This window comes from Rhea americana, unplaced genomic scaffold (assembly GCF_003343005.1).
Source record: "Rhea americana isolate MKP2758 unplaced genomic scaffold, rheAme1 scaffold_329, whole genome shotgun sequence".
NCBI lineage: Eukaryota > Metazoa > Chordata > Aves > Rheiformes > Rheidae > Rhea > Rhea americana.
In genome coordinates, this window is record NW_028186456.1 from 138,606 (window position 1) to 161,003 (window position 22,398).

The window sequence follows — 22,398 nt, forward strand, 5'->3', positions numbered from 1 at the left end:
GGAAGCATGCACTATAAAAATTACTTGAATACGCTTCACAAATGCCTGTTTCAAATACTAATGCATTATGGCCCAGATTCCTCTACTGTTTGCTAAATATATATGGAAAAAACAAACTGGTACTGAAGACATAYAAAAATTGGTCTCTACATGATTAAAACTATCCTTGTCCAAATAAAGCTTTGCATCTGAGTCTACAAGAAAACAAGGGGAGGGAGGGGAAGCTGCTAGGGGAAGGGAGGGAAAAAARTCAAAACAAATAATACCATAGGCACCAATAAGCTTCCTCTCCATAAAAATTTGTCATTTAAAATTTTTGTCCTGTCAGTGTGTACATAGCCCTACAAGAACATCTTCATTTTTGAGGGTAAATGATCAAGGAATTAACTTCATAGACCAAGGAGCTAAATCTCACATATATTTAAAATGGATACATGAAAATTATTCTCTTTATTTGAAAAAAAAATATATGCACCATCAATCCAACCTGGAGAGCATTCTCTTTATCAAAACAGAAACAAAAATATTAATTTTGAGCTAATTAAAACACATTGTTCAACCTGAACCAACTGGAGATCCAAGTTGAAGCCCATCTGCCCATTCTGAATGTCTCCCATATCTTGAAATTTCCTAATTATTATTCTGAGTTGGCTTTTCTTTCATCTCTAGCATCAGAACTATTTTACTTTATATGAAACTATGTATTAATTGTGGTAGGAACTAGATCCCATCAAGAAAGTGAAGTATTTGAGCTACCTGGCTAATAAAATCATTTAGAAGAACACTTACTCCCTTTGACTCAGTAATTAGAATATTTTATGCCAAATAAAGCACTTGCAATTGGAGAGAACAAGAAAGAGCAACCACACAGCCTACCTTTTCACAACTGAGATGATACCCTGAGAGATGGAAGATCTACATTCCTCCAGACCCACTGATATAATCATCACTGAAATTAGCCCCTGCCACAGATTCTTCCTTACCGCCCCCCTCCTCCCCCCCAAAAAAGTCAAGTAAAGTTATTTGGCAAATTAATCTTAAACTTGTGAATAGTCTTGGATCATTTTCTATCATCAAACCACACTATGCACTGATGGAAATTAAACAGCAGATGAATATACCTTTGCCTTGTCTTTTCTGATGCTCATAATGAAGCAAATTTCACCAAAGTATGAACTTTTTCTGCTCTCATGTATTTTGCATTCCCTTCTGTAATCAGCCTTCCACTGCCTTAAGAGCACTAGACACAATTTACGTTGTCCTACTACCTGCCATAGTTTATACACCCATATCTTTGGTGGCAGAAGGCATATAGGATGCTAATGAATGGAGCTATTGATCATCTTTGGAAGGGGTGATTCTGATTTGTATAGATTCAGATATTTCTTAAGTATAATAGTTTCCATATTCTGAAACCTGTTACTTGCATCWTTTTTTTTTTTTACTTTTTCAATAAAAAATGAATTTGTTCTGCAGCACCAGGAGTCTCTTCTTCAGAATTGTGTTTTCTGGAGCTGATGCCTTAATCTAGGCCTGCCTTGTTTTAATAAATTGCGTTCRCACCGCCTTTTTTTGTTTCCTCCTTTGAAAAGGCATTTAATGATCATTAACACACCATTAATCAATTCTGGCAAACATGCTTCATATTTGATACAATTAATGTCCATTAGCCTACTTCTTGATGATGTTTTCTATCTCACCATTGATAGTCTAGTGACAGCTGAAAATAACCAGTCCATCATTATCAATTCCTCTGACATTCTGATAGAAGACTTAATCATTATGAATTAATTTTGCATTACTGGGGATGTAATTAATAAGCATGTCCATAGGAAATCATGAAGTAAATTCATGAAGTAATTAATCAATTCATATAGTTTCCAACTCCCAACAAGCACAAATCAAGTGAATCAAACCACTGTTTCCAAATGTTAACTTACACAAATAAATCTGATTAATATGTTGGGCATTTTAGGTCCCTCCCCTCCCCAACCAGAAATTTTTCTACCTTTTTTTGATTATCAGTTTCAAAAATATGAAAGTTTTCATGGAAATGGCAATTGGACAGCTGTGTTTACATAAATGCTTTCTAATGCTGCTCAGTGACATAATATAGATAACATTTGCTAAATGACAATGCTGTTTGTGGCCATAACTTCAGTATCTTGCAAATTCTCTGAGTTTGTATATGAAAAGATAAGCACATCACGAGCTTCTCGTAAAAGTCAACTAATGTAACTGTACACAAACTATAATAAAAAAGGCAGATCATATTATGGGGGTGTGAGAGCCATTGTTCATAAATTCAGTAATACATCTTATACAAACTTTTGAGCAGTATTCATTCATGCCCTCATCATGCTACAGAAGATAACCTTGACATATGATGTCAAGATTAGGCACATTAATTTATAGTATGTTTAAGCCAGAAAGTTGTAAGATCCCAGTTTGTTACAACACAAATGGAGCTCTGTGTTAAATACCAGCATTAAGCTTTACTTGACTGTATTAATATTTTCAACATGTACTTGCATTATTTTTTTAATTTGAGCTAGAGAATATGGAAAATCAGATGTCACAGACTGCTGTTTTTTAAGGAATGAATACCCCTTTCTGCAGAATTAATTGTAAAAAGTATAGTCAGATAGCAATTTTGTAATTAAATATCCAAAGATATAAATATATCATCCTGATGCAAGCAACAGAAGAAATTGAGATTCACTCTAAATCTAGTTTGAAGATTGTATAGAAAGATTGTGTCATGTGTAGAAAGAGTGATATAAACCTAACCTAAACCTGTTCCAATGCAAGACTCATAAGAAGATGGTGTTCTGGTCTACTGACTAGGGAGACACTGTGGGAATCCTGTGGCTCAGCTACCATGCTGCCTTAAAACCTCATTCAGGAACCAAAATGATCTCTTTTCTGTACTCAGSTTTCCCAAAAGCACCCATTACAAACACAGCTTTAATTTCAAGCAGCTGCAAAAGCTCATAAAAAGTCCTGGCTTCTCCACTTTCAATTCAGGTAGTCATTTTATCAAAAATCAAACTGTTAACTTGTTGCCCAGAGAGATTTACGCGACTTGTGCTATGTCTGATTTTTCTTACATTTAGATAAATATGCCATTTTCAAAGTTAGTGAACACTGCCCCCAGAAACAACACCAAAGAATTTCAAAATTATTGGTGTTGAGTCTTGCATTTAGATAACCAGGAGACACTTTCATCACTTTTCATTATCATTTCTCATCAGTGTCAAGCTTCAGAGAAAAGAAAGGCCTCTTCCTTCATATGGAGATTTGGAAACAAAATATCTGCTAAGGAAGAAACAACCACAATGAGAGTTTGAGCACAAACTACCGTTTAGTAATGTCCAGCAAGAGACAGAAATGGTGGAAACAATTCTCCAGAAGCCTCTTATTGTTGAAAGCCAAGAAAAATCAAGTGAGCTCTCCTCAAAACATGCCCCTGAGGGCCTAAGCTCCAGAACAACCAGGCCAGGTACTGTGGAAATCCTGGGATGTGTGTCCAAGTGCAACCTAGCAGGTGGACTGTCACGGACCCCACATGAAGTCTGCATGAAAACCTGCCAGGAAGGGGGGAGAGTGGAAGCTCCATCCAACTTCATTTTTTAATCACAGCTTCACCAAAGCTGAACCATTTATTCCAAGCAATTCAATTTGAATGAGTTGTTAAATTCTGATGAAAAAAAAAGAATACAGGGATATTTTTCCAACCAGCAATATCTGGGATAAACATTTATAGTTGCTTATAGATCCATATTCAGTCTTGAACAGCAGCCAGCTCAGTATGATAGAGCACAGATGATTCTTGCAGGAACTACAACTTGTAAAACACACAGACATATCCTCTTAACAGCTGCAATTTCTGAAAGATTGATAATAACTCTTGTAGGGATTATGTCAAAGATCTAGACCACAGAGTGGTATCTGAAACCGCTAAAAAGAGATCTACATGTAGTAGAAAAGATCAGGCAGAAAAGACTAAGCGCTATTGCTGCTATGTTGTTACCTAGGAGTAGCCATCCAACAAGAAACAATTAGAGGTAGCGGCATAAATATCCTTTGAATGTCCTTTCTTCTGCTGCTGCTCTTCTTTTTCTTGTATTCGGAACAACTCTCAACAAGCTACCWCTGAGGAACAAATAACTAAGTGGCACAAGACAGATCAGTGGAGATGGAAATCTATAGGTCTAATAGATGTCGTAGGCCATATCTAAACCATCCCAGTAGTCCCAGCTACATGTCTGTCAAAGGGTGGGAGAACAAAAGTCAACAGAAGCCCAGCAGCACCCAATCCTCTGAGCAGTACAGCAACCACCCAACACTGACTTCTGGGATTTGTCTGAAAGGATGAACTTATGGTCAAAATAGTATAAATTTCAATACTGAGATATTTTTGCCTTCCTGGATTTACTTAAAGGAGAACTTATTTTCTAAAAAAATTCCTTGCAGTTTATCTTAGGAAAAGTTGTCTACACTGCCAAGTTATTTTGTTTGCTCTCTGTCTCATGTTCTTTAAAAAGCCATACACTATATCCTCCTAAAAGGCCTCCATTTCTTGCCATTTGCCACGTGGGAAATTCCTCAGTTTATTTAAGCAGACTCTCATTCAGCAAGCAGCAATGCTAAAAAGCTTAGCACAGCAAATTTGTCTGAAGTAGGTGCCTCATTGGACAAGAACTAGTATGGAGAGTGAATCCATAAACTGGTTTCCACAGACATAAATTAAATTTAAAAGTCTGAAAGACATATTCAGAAAGTATTCATGTAATTTAAATCACTTCCTTTGTGATGCTGAGATTTAGGAATGTTTGGAGAGGCTTTATTTTTTATTGCTTCCTGCATGGTCACATGGAGGAGAGGCGGAGGAAAAAAAAAAACTGCACATTGTTGTTCTACAGACTTCAGAGAAAAGAAAAGAAAATGGCTGATGATCAACATTCACCAAAGGTAACTTGTTTACTTGCCTCAGCCTTCCAGTCTGGAATTATTCACAAAAAGCCACCTGTATTTCAATGGTAAGACGACAGTGCTCCTAAACTCTTAATTAAGGTCACCAATCAAAACAGAAAAATTCAAACAGTTGCAGGAAATTTTATGGCAAGTGAAATACATATACTAACTTGAAGAGACATTGCAACCTTGACACAATGTAAACTGAAAACTGACAACTGAACTGTTGCAGTTTGACATAGCTCTTGTTCATATGACAGGGCCCAAACTTGAACCATTTCTTCCATTTTGAAGGACGCAATGGGCTACGTCATAGTCTTATCAGTGTCAAAATTGGTCATCCCTAACAAACTACAGCACCTTTAAATGTGCCTGTGGTGCATCAGCAAAAAGGGCTTGATTCAAACTGAGTCCAGTCAGAAATGATTAAAGTATCTTGGTTCTTACCAACATAGGAACCAAGAAATCTTAACCTAATATTGGAAGGTATTAGTTGTCAGTCACATGAAYCTCAATCACAATCAAAAGCACAAGACTCTACTTAAAAATCATCTTTGATCTTCTTTGTGAACTTTGGTTATCTAGAACTGTCTTCTGTACATTCTTCCACAACGTATGAAATCCTATTACTGCTGATGTCCAAGGAAAGTGCCAGCCTTCCTTTCACAGGGCTGGGATTTTACCCGCTTTGTGTAGCCAGGACATCAAACTGAGAGTCACATGGGGCTTCTGGGTTTCTCTGAGACTAAAAAAATAAATCCAAGTGACCCTTATAAGGAGGATGGGAAAGAAACTGAAAGGGAAATGATGATATAATTTTAGTTTGAATCCTTCCAAAAGACAGCCAGAGAAAGCAACAGGTGTACAAAATATTTTATATTCCTATCCATTATAAACCCAAATTCTTGCATAAAAATAGGATTTTAACTGACATACACGTTTTGCTAATCTAGAAGAACCGTGAAGTACACCTTTCTTGTCCTTTTTCTTCAGTCAGTCAAAGGTATGTGGGATAAGAAATCCTGTTATTGGCTCTCAGCTATTTTCCATTGACCCAGCCCACCATTCTTTGCAATTCCCAGTTAAAGCACCAAAACTTTTCACAGACAGAGAAAGTGTTCTTCCCTTTCTTCCAGCTGACAGTCAAGTCCTGGGCTTCTGTGTGTCTGCATGCTCAAAATAAAAAATAATAATAAAAAAGCTTCACTCTCAAACACAGCCACAGTTAACACAGGTTTTTCGGTACACTGTGCTGCCACACTTACTGCATTTTGGTAAGCCAGAACTAAGACTTTCACTGGCTGCCTATTAACAACTGGAAGATCTTCCTCCATGTTGGTTGCCCCGAACACAAAATGAAATTTATAGAAGACTGAAGATGTCCTTGTATAACCAAGACTATGTACAGGACTTGCAAAATACCCAACCATCCTTTCAGCTTAAGGCTCAGGAACATTTATGGGCCAGAAAACAGATCATATGTTCAAATAATTTATTTTAAGTAACATCATTTTTTTTATATTGCCTGAGTAAGTACTTCCGTCTATATCACACCATCAAAGAATATCAAATATGAAAAATGTGGCTTTCTGGCCACGTCATGTTATCACTTTAAGATTAATACTGTTCTTTAATATGATAAATATTTCAGAACATAAAACTTGCATAATAATCAGCTCTTTAAAGATTGGAGATTTTTTAATCTTCTGATTGTCAAACAGGGAAATTTACAATAAAGTACAAAGCTCCACTAAAAGTTCTTTAGGAAAGAAAATAAATTGGCTTCCAAAGTCTGGTCTGCCATACATGTTCCTCTGTGCAAAAGCTCTTCCTCTTGCTAAAACATTTGATGGCTAGGATGAGCGATCCACAAATGAATAACTGGGAGTGTCAAACTCATTTAATAAAGCAATTCAAGTTTAATTACAAACACATACATAGAGGTTGAAGTCATGCTTCATTATTTCAGCCACCCGCACAGAAATATACCCATTTACATTTTGGAGGGTTTATTAAATAAAAAGTTAAGGAGATGACGACAAATGTTATATTCAATCAGCTCCTCTACTCCAACCAACATTTCACTTTCTTGTCTCTGTACATTGCTAAGGAGAACTTTGTGTGTCCTGGTAAAGTAATTATCAGGGTGTCCATTATGCCCCTTTCTTGATATGGAGTTGCCATTAAGCAAATGTATCTCACTCAGGTGTTTCTTTCTTTGTCTTGTATTTTCCTAGCTAGGGATTAGCAACTTATCATATAAAAATGTGACTTAGCATGATACCCTTGATTACTCTCTGTAAAAAGAGGAAATTAAGATGAGAGTCACAGCTTGCTAGTCTACATTTAATTAGATCTGGCTTATATGTGGCTATTTCCTTATGTGTGTGGCACATTCACACAGGACATACAGTCATTTAACACATTTTGGCAGCAGAACAATTACATGCAAATGTAAAACAGATTTCAGTTGTATTTTTTCATCTGGTTGTGACATCTTCAGCAGACTTAAAACAGCAGTCATTAGATTGCATCCTATACTGAAATTCCCAAACTCATACTCTGAAATTGGATGCAGCTTTTAAAATACTTAATGATATGAAGATTGAGTATGACATGACTGAAGAAAGCAAGTGGAGAGGGCTTTGATACATACACACATGCACATTTACAAAAGATAACAATAAATGCAATAGTCCTCTTTAAACACAACATCCAAGGACTGATCTTTGTTCTGTGGTAAGCGCAAGCAGGCTTAAGGTATACAATACTCAGGCACATCAAGGAGAATACTAAATCTTGCACATCTCCCTTCTTCTGCATGACTCATAGTTTTAGTAACAATCATAATCTGGTGTGTTTTTCCTACCTAACAATAATCGTCACTCTTTCTCCCCAGCTGGTCTGTGGAACTTCCTGATGAGGTGGCCTTACTGCAGAGTACAGCACAAAGTCAATTCATACACAGATTAAAATACCTCCCTTCCTACACGTTTCCCATCTCAGGCTATTTTTTCTTCAGACATATCCTTAAGCAGCCTTCCATTTCACTGATGATAGTGCAGGTACTTCAATGGCAACCACACACCTAGACATCTTATTTGCCACCTGGCAAAGCAACTTGAAGAAAACTGAAGACCCAAATAACCTCCATCTCCGGAAGTCTGTAAATTGCCTACTGCCAAGAACTATCTAAGCAGGCTGAAAAATATCACTCTATTTTTGCCTTATTACATTCTTTTCCTGCTATTGGCTACTGACAGAGGGAGTGCTGTCCTAGAAAAACGTTTGTTTGAGAATGTCTGTCCCAGATCTAAATGTGCACGTTGTAGTCTTGTGCTCTGGTCTGCCATCCTGCTGTGAGGGCGGAATGGTTCAAATCTTGCAATCTTTTCTTTTGGCATTAGTATCCTTTTGTCCCTGCATTCTGTTTCTCTTGTAAGTCATTTTCTCTTAATGTTATTTTCATTAAAAAGCACAAAAAATATAAGTAAAACAGAACAATAAGTTGGTCTGTTGGCTATTACACACTACTCAGGAAGAAGCATGGAGTCCTCATTTCTTTCAAATCAGCCAGTTAACAAGCTACAATCAAAAGCCAACTTAATGTTTTCAGAAATTACATATTTACCCTTTAGTTTGAGGTCCACGTTGTGCCGCAGCCAAGGATAAACGCCATAGTTTGACATGTCTTCTGGAATAGGGTGATTATATATCCAACCATCACATGCAAATCGATAAAAGTTCTCACAAGGATCTACAGATTGATTTATTTTGCTTAAGATGGCAGCAGCTGTTAAAAAAAATCACATTAATTTTATGAAACATTTTTACTTAAACAGAATTACGTTAGGCAACAGTCCAGAAAGGATTAACATTTATCAGTTTCTGAAATGTGATACTGACCTCACTTGAAAGCTAAGTCTTRCTGTTCTAGGATTGATGGGTCCTCTCCAATCCTCCACCGTTTTTAAAACAGTAGCAAGAATACCACTCAGTTTCTCTAACATCTAATAATGCCCATATGAGAAACAAAAAATACAGAATATCTGTGCAATGCTTGCTTTTTGAGTGCTGTACAGAGATGATCAATGAGTTGAACTGCTGGAGCCAGACACCTGAATACAGGTTCTCCATTTCACCATGATGGAATTAATTGCCTGAAGAATTTACTAGTAATACCTATCAAAGAGATTGTAATTAGCATACAGAAATTATACTCTTGATCTTTAGCTAAATTGCTGCACAAGAAAACAAATTAAATTGTGATCTATCATTCATTGGAAGAGGTACCTGCAGTATTTTCAGCTTAATTTTGTGACTACAGCACCAGCTGCTATTACAAATGAGAGTGGTAAGACAGAGATCAGTATGACAAGCCAGACACTTGATAAAATAACTTTTGAGTGCCTAGGCATACGATCATGCATTAGAACAACTGTGTTGTAAATCTACATAAGCAGAGTAACCCTTCAAGGATATGTGGGTCCTCGATATTTTTTGACTACATGCTCACGTATTTTGAGGTTTATCCAAACAACATTGATTAAAAGGTCTGGAAGGAAATCTCAAAAGTTTTGTAGACTTTGTGGTACTATTCCTAGTATTCACTAGTTTTACTTAGAATAACTCTTCCTATGATATTTCTGTCTCAGCTGTAATTTTAACTCGCATGTTAGAACTCTCAATTTGATTTTACTGAAGATATTTTGGTACTTGGCAGTTTTTCCATCACTCCTGATATGCTGCTGAGCTAAGCAAGTCCCAGGTCTCAAGATACCATGGAGTAACAGTGCACTGTACTCTGAGCTAAAACAGTCAAGTCACACAGGTCTCCAAGTCTACCTTGGTGCAGAACAACAAAATCAATTCAGATTCAACTTCTTAAGTCACATTTTTTTCCTTTCAAAGCTCAAGATGAAGCACTTCTTAAAATTTTGGTAAGTCATCCTATCTTACCCAGATATACACAGTCTTTCAGAAATCAGCGATGGACAGTGGTGCCCGTAGAGGCCAAGAACACTGCCAACAGAGTGCAGAGTGGAAGTAGAATGACAGGAAACACCATGGAAATGTCAAGATTTGCAATTTTTTCAAATGATTTATGTAGCACAAAGACTTCAAACACAAGCCAGACACTTTAAAGGATTAGATTAATATGATTCAGAATAGAAATAAAAATTCTCTTATAGGTTCACATAAAGTCTACTTTGTGGCACTAAGCCACATTTCCAGATGTGATAAGTATTGTTTGATCTTTGTTCTTATTAAATTCAATGATAAAAATCTCATTGATTTAGTGACAGCAAAACTTTGTAAAAACTAACCAGCCGCAAACTGTCACTTTCAGGGCCTACCAAACCTGATTCCTGTAGCATACATTTAATACTAACAGGTATCTCAGCTCTATAAAGATTGCAACGTGTGTGGAAGAAAAAAAACTGCCAATCTAGAAGTAGATCCAGATTTTGAACTACAGCTACCACATTATGATTTTTTTAATCTACGCAAGATCTGGCCTTAAAGCATTTCTGTGTATAACAATTTATTGGCTTGCTACTTTTCTGACTACTGAAAAGGAAACAGCAAAATACACTTTAAGGTTGAGTCACCCAACATTTGGTCTCCTATAAAAAAATGGAACAAACAGAAAACCAACAAAAATAACCCCATGACTTCAGGAAACTTTTCAAGTTAACCTGCGTAGCATCAAGCTAAAACACTTCAGAACATGAAGCTGAATTATAAAAAAGAAACATATTTGCAGTTACTTAAAAAAAAAAAAAAAATCATTCTTTGTTTCTTCTATTAACGAGGTTTTATGACTAAAAGGAATGATGGAACAATTGCAATAGTATCAACATCTCACTAACATGCTGCAATTACTATATAACAGAGGGGAGAAAAATGTTGCTTACCAGCTTCAATGCATTCTGAAGTCAAACAATACTGTTGCTTCTGATGAAAGTTTATAAGGCCTTGGCTAACTGCAAAATGGAAAAGCATAATAAGATCATTTGTAATGAACTGACCATTCCTCGTTCAAGTCAAATGTTGTGCATTTGATCATTCAAACATCAATGCAAGACCTGACCCTAATGCATCTCTGACTACAGTAATTTTAAAAAGTTAGAATATGTACTAAGTAAATACTGCAGCTCCTAGCAAATCATTAGCTCCTAGGGAAWAATTTCCCCCTGTCTATTTCCTCCTCTCCTTCCTTCATCTTGGTAGGCAGTATAGAGCAAGGACTACTTCTCACTGTACATTTGCACGGTGCCTAGAATAACAACACTTCAGCCTTACTCAAGAACAGCRCACATTACCGAATTACCAACAATTAATCATTGACATTATTATCCTCCAGAGAGGCATCTTTTGCAGCTGGCAATTTAACATGTAGCTATCCAGTGGRCTTTTGCAGGGTTTTTACAGCTACTCGTATGCAGCAGTGCTCATGTTGCCCTGCAGCGGACAGTACCTGCTTTAACAGGTACACAGAACTACCTAACCCGGCAGGCATGACCCAACACCAATGGACCACTTGCAACATGCCCTTATTACAGTTAGAAATAACCTACATAGCAACAGACACCGTAATGGTTGTGGTTTATAAAACACAGTGTGCTTTGTAGTACCTTTGGGAGCCAATTCACATGATTTCATTTGCTTCCAAAAACCTTGCTGACATGAACTATTAAATTCTCAGTTGATTTTGCTCATCTTTTAAAAATGCGTAGTACAGCTGCCACTGAAACCTAAGCATAGGAGTTGCTCTTTTCAGACGCTGTTGTCAGGCAGCAAATATGCAGCTAATTGATGCCTGAGATGAGGATGAGAAAGAGTCCCAGGAGGTAGATGTGCACACAAAATGAAAAGCCTTGCTATTTCCGTTATATTAACTCAAGCCATAGTGGAGCAGGGGAAAGTACACCAACAGAATATTTCAAGGTATCATAATAACAGTGCTAGTAGTTATAAAGCAATTTTTCCTGAAGTTTTATTGGTCAAGAGAGACAGAAGATATGCAATCATAAGTATGTATTTCAATATGGGGAAATCTTGCTATGAGAAAACTAATGCTAGAATTGAACATAAAGCTTTCCCATCTTTTTTCATACTTTCAGCTTCATAGCTTTAGTGACAATTAATGACAGAACTGCCTGGCTTTCATTCAAACTTTCTTAGAAACTGAAAATGGAAAACTATTTCTGGACAACTTACCAAAGCTTGCATTGACTCAATAAAACATAAAATCTCAACAAGCTTTGTAGATTAGCCAAGCAAGTCAATAGATTTTAGGCATATAGAAATGGAAATACTGAAGAACAGCAGAAAATGTAAGGAAGAGTAAGTACAACTTTGGGGAAAAAAAAAGTAATTAAATAATAGGACTATTATCCTTTATTTTTTCACATGGTTCAAAGTGTTGACTCCTTCCCATTCTTCAAGAGGGCTTCCCTTTAGCCTCTCTTAAGCCAGCCTTTACAACCTGCCCAGATCTTGAAAGTTTGCTAGATTTTTTCTTAAGAAAATCCAAAAAGAACAGAAAATGCCAGATACTATTTAATACTACTATACTCAATGGAAAACGAGGGAAAACTTTAAAAAAATCAGAGAAGGAATCAAAAGAAATCTTAAAATGGCCCTCCTGGTTTTGATATTTGAAAATAAAATAACATCTGGAAAGATTTTGTTCCATTTAGAACTTTCTCACTAGAAGCCAATTAAAAAGATAATCTTTGGTAAAAATACTTCACTTTAATTAAAAGCTGCTTTTAACTGAACATTTTTGCCTGGTTTTGTTCTCTTGCCTTTACTTGCTACCAGAATTCATCACTATGTTATTACCTACAGCAATGGGTCTAACAATTCGTGTCCCAGCTTCCCAGCATCTGCTTTATAACCTTATTTCCACATGCTTAAGCAAATGAACAGGATGATACAGTCAAAAAAAGAAAAATCTGAAAGGGGAAAACACATAGAAATATCCAGACACAAATAATGCGGACATTCTTATAATCTGAGAAGTTCAAAGGACTACCAAAGCAGGAGGAGAGGTTACTGAAACATGCTTTAGAGATGCTTGACTTTTTGCCCAAAAAGGATCAGAGAGTGAACTGCTTCCTTTTGCTCTAACCCTGTCTCCCGAGCACGGGAGGGGTCTGAATCAGGAGCTTCTGCCCACAGGTTTTTCAGAGCTCTTCTTCGCAAGTTGGCCCTGAGCTCTGAGGAYAGAGTCTCGCCACAGCACCTCAGGGACTCCCAAAGTAGCTGTGCTCCTAGTCCAGCACCCACCTAGGAGGATGACAGTCAAGACAGCCAGGATGCCCAGGTATGCACCTGCTAGCTCACAGCTGAAGCTGCTTTTACAGCTACAGTTAGGCAGGAAGCCTCAAGCCAAACTCCTGCAACTCTGGAGAAGGATCAGATCCACTGAAGGCCACCACTCTTCATATTATAGCACTTGTGCTGGCCCCCAGTGATGCCCACAACTGCATTGTGGAGACCAGGAGGTCTCTTCAGCTGCCTTACTTATTGCCAAGCCTTGAGGCAGATTGTCCTAGCTGCCTCCTCCTTCAGCAGCCCTGACAAGTATTACCTAGATATGTCTACTTTTTCCACCCTAATTTTGTTTAGGACAGAGCTTTTTCCTCCCCCTTTTAAATCTTGTCTAGGGAAGGGGGAATTTAGAGAAAATTTCTATTTGCCAAACATGCAAAACAATTCTTTATGAAATGTCACAAACACTGCATCACTGTTACACAGTGACCATACAGCAGGGCTGGGTCTTTCTCTGATGGCTGCTGCATGCCTGGAATGCCCAGCCAGCCTGAGCTCCTACCTTCACCACAGCCCTCTTGCTTCCAAGGAGACTCAGGCCCGGGGGGAAAGCACTTAGTGAAGCACCGGCCTGTCTGTACACAAGCACTAAAAACATCCAGGAAATTGCAGAAAAGTGCCCAAGAACCCCAAGCTATGCTTTGGTACCAACAAAACAAGCAACACTAAATAGAAATACATGATCTTCCCAGAGTCTTTATAGAGCTGTAGAAGTAAACTAAAGGAGGAGAAGGCTGTAGTTTAACTTCTCAGACTGAAAAACTGAAACGAAGTTGTTTCAGGTCTACCAGAAATGAAAAATTTTGCAGATTAAGTGAAAAGTGAAGAAAAAAAGTCATCTTGAGATGCCTACAATGCTCCATAAGACCCCAAATTAAATGGTTTCATTGTCTATGGTTTTACAAAACTAAGAATGAATTAAATTCAAGTAAACTTAAAGATAAAATACAGAATCAAAACACTGAAATGGAAACACTGGAACGTCTAATTGACAAAATGTTAAAATGAAACATTTTTTTCCCTTTTTTCCTTTATTCTTTCAGTTGAAACTCTCTGACAAATTCCAAATAAATTCTAAAAACATTTTGGTTGACCTAAGGCCACCATTTTTATTTTTGTTTTCTTTGCAGTTATGCCAATGGAAAATTTTACATTGAATCCCTAGGTATAGAATGGGCCTAAGTATACTTACCAAACTATCTACAAGAATCAATACATTTGCCTGAATTTTCATGTCTGATCCACAGATAAAGACTCATCTCTGACAAGTTATAGTGGTAATTTTGTTTGGTTTTCTATAAGCAATAAATATATAAACAATCTACTGCTAAAAAATAAGCTCTCAATCAAKCCATGGTGTTTGATACTGTATTCTTTTTAAGTAAAAAACATTTATTAAAAAAAGCAGAAGCAATAGTTTGCACTACCAAGATGAAGATCCAGTTCTGCTCACATTAATAAAGCAATTTCTCACATAGACAAGTTATTTGTGTGCAACGTTGGTAGAATTAGTTTTAGAATAGAAAAGTATTAAAAGGGGGCCTTCTGCTTTAAGTATTCTATAGAAACACCTGGCATAGTTTTCCTTGATTTTCTATAAACAAACCACACCATTCAAAAAAGATCACAGAAGACCTGAGGGAAGTAAAAGACATTCTTACAGGCTATACCTCAAGTTCATGGAAATTGGTGTGAATCAACAGAAATTAAAAATTTGGTTGAATTTTTCCAAAAGAGGATCTGCCTCTGCAAGTGTTTACAGAATACCATTTTCAATTCATTAGCTGGTGTTTTCTGRATACAGATATACTATTCCACATCATTTTAGAGGTGCTTCCATGTGATACTCCAAAACAGTCAATTTCCAAATAATTTYAAACTCTGGGGAGGAAAAACTATTTTCTTCTCCATTTTGCCCAGTTACAGCTAATAAATCTGATCAAAATAGTTAATTTCATCCCGGATGCACTTTTTATGATATCTGCAAAGACACTTTTGCAATTCACCCTAGAAAAACAGAAGCAGCTAAAAAATGTGCAAGCATAGGCATTATTGAAGTCTTCTACAGGAATTTTAGTCAAATCCTAATGCAAACCAAATGAGGGATAACCCAAAAGGTTCTATAAAATGCATGCACTGCATACTGATTTTCAGGAAATTAAGAATATTAGTCCACACTGGTCACACTCTGCAAGTTACTCARCTTTACTGATACACATAATCTCCCTGTTCTGTGAAAGAACCCAATTCTAGCTACTACACACATGCAACTGATTATACAAATTTAAATTCAGGATTCAAAGTTACACGAGTTCATGTTGTAGCTATAACATTCTCGTAACAAATCTCTTCACTGGCACACTTTCACTTCAGGGTAAAAATAAAACAGGAAAAAGGGAGAAGAGACCGAAGTTTTTACCAAAACACGCAGAGGTAAGTCATACARCACAAACTTCAGCAACAAAACGGACCAGCTTGAGCGAGATTTACATTCACGTTAGCCTAGAACTCTTCACTTACCCAAGAAAAGCACGGTGCCAAGTACAATACTGCCACTCACAAATACGCCGAGAGCAATCTGTGTGGCTTTGTTGGCTCTTCTCCTGGGATCTGGTACCGTTTCTCCTTCCATCAGGATGGCTTAGGATGTGTTCAGTCTCAAAGAAGTCTGCTTCCCTTTGCTGCTGTTGTATCAGTATTTCAACTATTCACAAACTGCATCCACGAGCTCTCTTCCCTCTCTATTTACAACTTCAGGTTTCTGTCATAAACCATTTCTTAAACACTTCCTGTTCTCCTGCTTTCTCACTCTCAAAGCAAAATCATACACTCATACATTAAATACTAGCTATGTTCTAAGTTATCCTCTGACCAAGACTAGGAAAAGCAAGCAGTGACCACTATTTACAGCTCTCGCTGCCTGTAAAGTCTCTATGAACCAATCACTTAGCAGTCCCCTTTATCAAGAGTTCAAGATTTCACAATATTGCTGAACAGATGTTTTAGCTATTCAAACATATAGCTGTAAGCCCTTTACAATCAAAGCAGAATTTCTGACAGCTTTTACAAACATGAGGCTGATGGAAGGTTTTTCTTTTCCCTTGCATATATTTCAAGAGACTGATTATTTGCTGACTACAGTTCCCTTTCCTTAAACCATTCCTGCTGCATCATTTGGCTTCACCAGAGGAGATACCCACTTCGTGGACAAATCCCCTTTTAAAGCTTCCTAAGAGCTCTTAGGATATCCTGTAACATTTTATTTTGGGAACTTGGTATGTGACACTGCATGCCAAAAATCACAACCACGTACCACAAAGCAATAATTAACACAACCTACAGAATAGTGCTGTTTTAAGAGCTAGATTTTTTTCTTCTTCTCTTGCAAGATATTTTAGTCCTTACTGATAGGCGGTGAATCTTAGGAGAGGATGGTAAGCTTCCAAGTCAAGTACTACGATGAACACAGTGGAAAGTATTACTTCGAACTGGGAGAAAGAAAAAATCTCTATGGATTTCTCAGTTTCAGACTCAGACTTGATGATCCTCTCTCCAGGTGTAGAGGCTCCCTCATTAATTCTGTGGCAAAATTTATCATTTCAAAGTGAATTCTCTGAGACAACAGTGACATGCAGCCCTCTAGGGAGCTCTCAGTTCTTCCAGAGCCAGACTCTCACTGTAAAATGCGAAGAAGATGCAGGGAGAGGTGGTGGCATGCCTGCGCTCCCGACAACAGTTTACATGTCTGAGTTACTTTTATACTAATTTATTAGTTCTTATCTCTGCCTCCACCCATCCTGATGAAAAACTGCACAGGCAGAAGGAAGAAAGAAATACATCATAAGGTAAACGTGACGGCAGAGCAATCGGTTTGGAGGCTGAATTATTTATTCCTGTGAAAAAAGCTGAGGCACACAAAATTTCGTAGATCCCAGATGAGCATAAATGTACAACCCACTCCATCCACAAAAATACTTTTATTTTGAAGCCTCCAAAACTCCTTATTTCTGCCACCCCCTCTACAGCCTCACTAGGGGCTACACTGCCCATCCCTGTCCCTTTTCACCAGCAGGATCCAGAAAAGTATTCTCATCTCTGCTAAGCACAGGGAGGAGGAAAAGCATTCATTTCTCTTCACCTGTCCACTTGCCTTGTGTTTAACCTAGTCTACGACTTTCATCAGCTGAGGAAGAAGAGGGAAATGATGGCAGCTGAAGGGGAGAAACACCTGCTTTCCAAGTAGCRTAAGAGTTCTTGTTCACACACACCTCTGAGGGCATGAGCAGAGCCCTGGTTATAAACAATCCCTGGCAGGACTCTCTGTTGCTAACTCAGATTTGAGAATGCATTTATTTGTGTGGGCTATAGTGAGTCTTCATGTCGGAAATCACCAGAAGGAGTCTTGAAGGGGCTGCCAAGAGGCCAGTGTCGACACAGAAAATGCACAGACATGCTGTGATCTCATCACTTAATCAATTTTGCATTGGCCAGAGCRAAGTTCAAAAGGAAGCCTTTGACAAGCATTTGTGAGCAGTTGTGTGAGTTTTCCATCCATGTCAGTACTGAAACAGTGACAGCACAAACATGGAACAGTTATTTATCCTGTACATTTTGTCCATTAGCTTTATATCCCCTAATTGAGCAACATAAATGATTATATCCTTCTTACTCAAATTTCTCCATACTTTATAACTTAAGTTCTGCTATGAAAGTAGGAACCAAAAATAGCTTTGAACAATGCAAAGCAGCAACAGTTATTTCCAGTCTCTCCTTTGGAAGACTTGGTGGGGAAGAAGGGATATAGGGAAGCAGAGAAGAAAGAAGGATGGACACTTCAGTTCCCCCTCCCAAACAGGAACCTTAGCCAAAGTGAAGGTGAGGGTTATGGGAGCAAAGAGATATCTCAACAAGAACCAGAAAGCTCTGGCTACAGGATTCCTCTGGAGAGCCAATCCCAAGCCCTGAGCAAACTTCTGGCAAGAAAAACACAAATCAGCTGCCAGCAACAGCATGACTTCTAAGCTTGGGTTTGTGGGCTTACTTACCCAGTGGAATAATAGAGATGTCCTTCCCTCTGGTTAGGAGAGCCTGGCTGTAATCCGTAACTCGTCTTGGTTTACCCCAGAGTGTAAGGAACTATAGAATTAGAGCTAAACCACAAACAGCTGCAGACCCAGCTGCAAGGGTCTGTTTTTGGCAGTATTTGAGAAGATGCATGGAGCACATATGGATCAACTTCTGATACTACTGATCAGTAATAGATATTTAATGTTGTATTTGAAACACGTTTCTGATGAGCATGCTAGGATCTGGTTGCCTCACTGGTCCTAACTCCAGCAGTTCTTCAGCTGGTATGTGGTATGTGCCACACTTACTGCTAGAACTGCCAAAAGTACCCGATAGCCCTGATAGATATGTAATGAGACCATGCACAGACACTGTCAAACATTCATAAAACACTGAATGAACACAGAAACAAATCAAATATTTAAATGCAACTTGCACTGAATTACTCGTAAGTGCCTCTGACCAAGATCCCACTCAAACAGCGGGATTATTCTGGCACTAATAACAATGCCAGAGCAATGTGCCAGTATTTCCATCCAAATCCCATGTGAAATAACTGGCAAATTGTTTGGAAAGTGTGCCAGGCTGAAGCACAGTGAAAATGTTCCAGCTTTTCTAGAAAAACTATGTCTATGTGTGTATACACATGTGCACACATACGTATGCACACAAACTCACAAATGTGACTACATGTATTACCTTGCTGTTTTGTAACCAGACAATTCTCACTTCRATCAATTATGCCAGTGATAAAATAAGGCAAAGAGGACTGATTAGAACTGTGTGATATTTAAATTCACAGGGACCATGTGAACTTCTCTCTCTACATAGCCTGGTTCAAGAAAGTTCCCATTTCTGGAGGTTTGGTTACCAAATACTTTCAACAGCCATACAGAAATCCAACATATTTTGCCTAGTTTCCACTTTAAAGAAAAGACCAGAGTTACACAGGCTGTCACTGAACGTCCACTGAAAGTCTGGAACAACAAAACAGCCCAAGATTGCTGAAAGATTGCTTACAATGAGCTGAACATTGCAAAAAGTTTTGTCTTGCTTGCACTTAGCTAACTTTAAAACATATTAAAACAATTACTGATACGTTTAACAGAAACAGAAAAATCAGTTCAGCTTTGAAAGTTAGAAAAAAACTTGTAAAAACATATGTTTACACTAACATATTTGTTACTCACAGAAGGTATTTCCCCACCCTCCATTCTCATGATATGCATTTAAAGAACTGCCTATCCTGAAGACAGTTGACAAGTTACCTTACAGGAATTAGTTCAGCTTGACAGAAGGAGWTCAGAGTCCAAGTACCGTAGCTGTAACAATGCCCTAGTGAGCATTTTCACTCATAGTGAGAGGAAGAATATAGCTGCTAACATAGCATTGGATACAGACTCAGCAGACAGATGCAGCTTGAATGGCTTCAGTAGAAAAGCACAGAAATACACTGCTTGCGAAATTAAGAAGGTATTTGGAGATATATGCTAACTTGGTTAAAACAGATCAATTAGCAAGGATCAGAGACAAGGCCRTATTTTATTCCATTTCACGTATTCTATTGTGGACCCTTGATTTTTTTTTTAACTGTGCAGCTATTGTAGCCAAAATTGGTCAACTTGGCTTTAAGTGCATGCAATGTACTTAATAAAAAACCAAAATGTTGCATTTGAAGACAGCTTGACTGTTTGTCCTTAGATCTCTCAATCTTATAAATGATATTCACTTGGCTACAAAAATCCCCAAATTTCCATATTGCAGCCAACAGCAGCCACACACTGGCATGAATTGATCCTTTATTCATGCAGCAGAGACAGCTGGAAATAAATAATTCCATTGTTTTCCACTGGTCCAGCAACACCACAGAAAATTTCAGCGCAGCTGCAAGAATATGGGTCATTAATTAAGAACCAATACAGAGCCAACAGGCCTTGCAGGGCTCTGAACACTGCTTGCAGTAACCTTTTCCACAGACATCATCTTCCATACAACTGCAGGTGTTGAGACAATACCTGGAAAGCACAAAATTTTGTCCTCCTACACTTTTAATTCCCCAAATTATTGTATTTTTTTCTTCAGCACACACAGCTATTCTCCTCACTCCAAGAAAAACTGCTCTGCTGCAGGAAACATTGCCTTGTCTGACCAAAAGTTGCTTGTATGTAACCCAAACAGCAACTCGCTATGAAAGTCAACATCTGGTAAGATTGAAGTTAAATCACTCAATTTCACAAGCCCTTTTAGAGTTGCTTTTAAAAAAGCACTTTAATAAAACAATACATATGTTTTCAAGCCAAAATAAGAACTGCTTAAGGTCTTCTGGTAATTTTTCTTCAAGAAGTAGATTAGATTATAGCTAAACAAAACACTACTTCTCTTAAAGGCTATGTTCACACTATTATAAGAGTATGTTTACAGATGGCCATCACTTGTGCATACTCTGCTTCTCACCTGTCATCCCTCTGCACAGATTAGAAGTGAAGTCTACATTCTGCGTATATTCTGGCATTGAATTTTAAGACTGTTTATATACAGTGTGTGTATACATAAAAATACTATGGAATATCTCAAAGAAAGTTTTTGACTTTGTTCATATAAAGTAACTTTGAACATAAGCTGAAAAGCCCTGAAAAACATTGCTGGGATATGCGACACTTTCAATGGCTACGGTAGCAACTGCAGTGGTGTACCCTGAACGTAGGTACTCTGTTCTCTCTTTGAAATGCTGTATCAGAACCTCTGGAGCTATAATCACATGATTGGCTCAAGACCAGATGCTCTGTCACAGCCTTCAATGCAAAGAATATTTATATGAGCAGCAGGAGCAATGAAGGTTGGTTTCCAAAGAGTTTGTGTCTCATGGATGAATTTCCAGGGGTGTGATGAGAAGTATTTTTGCCAACATTTGAAATCAAAAGCAAAGGAGAGATACCAGACCTGGATGTGTACTTCAGCATCTACCACGGCAATTGTCCTACTGGGCCTGCTGGTTTCTCAGAGCAGAAAGACTGTCTCTGCAAAAGCAATAGCTCTTGCCTGCTCCCACACTTCGATCCCCAAAAGTATCTGTCATCAGAAGAGGGAGAGCACTGAGAGAACTGGAAGCCACGAGCCACTGCACCACAGAAGTGCTACTGAGCGGCTACCAGGGTTATCCTGTCACTGTGAGAAAGTACGCACTTGCCTCCGCAGCAGACCTGAAAAATCATGCCCCAACCTCCTCAGCGGTTCACTATCTGAGGCAGTAGAGTTAAGCTGCCCTGCAAGGCTTAAGCTCTGGTGACAGCTCTTCTSATGCAAAGGCCATTTGTCATTTCCCTCACCACCAAACCATTCCCTCACGTTTACCAAAGGTTGTACTCGCACTGAAGCTTTTGTAGTGGGAACAAACTCTTTTCCACCCACACCAACAAAAGGTAGTCAGAATTTAATATTTGCAATTACAATTGCAAAAGCTCCATTTTCAGAGGAAAAGAGCCTGACTGAAAAGCTGTTTTGCTCTTCCAAGTTTGCTGCAAGAAGCTTGGGATCTTCCTAAATTCATTTTTATTTTAATACATTTTACTCAAGTGGATTCTTTTTCCTCTCTCTCATCTCAACATGAGATTACAGTTAACTTTGCATATGGTTAAAAGCCAGAAAAATCTCACATTAAGCATGCTGCCCTAAATACAGCACTCTAGGACAGCAAGACTTTGTGTTAAGATTTAGCTAAGGTATTTCCAGCTATCTTTGGTTCATGTCACTATCTTAATATTGCTTCAGTGATTATGCCTGTATCTAGCAACTACATACAGCAGCACCTCCATAGGATTTAAATGCATTTGATCACCAAGTTCTCCTGAAATGGAAGGCAGAATCACTTTAGGTTCAAACCACAGCACAGTGCCTCATGGGGACAGAGTAATCAAGACCAAATGTTTGTTCTCCTTGAGTCACAGAAGTCCCCAAGAACCAGAGAGTCAGGAACTAAATGTAATTATCTTTGTAAACCAAATTGCTACGTCT

The 22,398-nt window shown here is 38.1% G+C and overlaps 1 protein-coding gene across 1 annotated transcript in view; it reads right to left on the reverse strand.

Annotated features, from left to right (window-relative positions):
• Positions 1-15,965, reverse strand: part of PHEX (phosphate regulating endopeptidase X-linked) — a 104,058-nt gene extending 88,093 nt beyond the window's left edge. Inside the window, exons 1-3 of the mRNA XM_085310869.1 lie at positions 15,841-15,965; positions 10,896-10,964; positions 8,609-8,770 (exon numbers count right to left, since the gene is read on the reverse strand). Of these exons, the coding sequence (XP_085166995.1) occupies positions 8,609-8,770; positions 10,896-10,964; positions 15,841-15,952 (343 nt within the window). The 5' untranslated portion in view covers positions 15,953-15,965. The remainder of the gene's footprint in view (positions 1-8,608; positions 8,771-10,895; positions 10,965-15,840) is intronic.
• Positions 15,966-22,398: the final 6,433 nt, after the last annotated feature.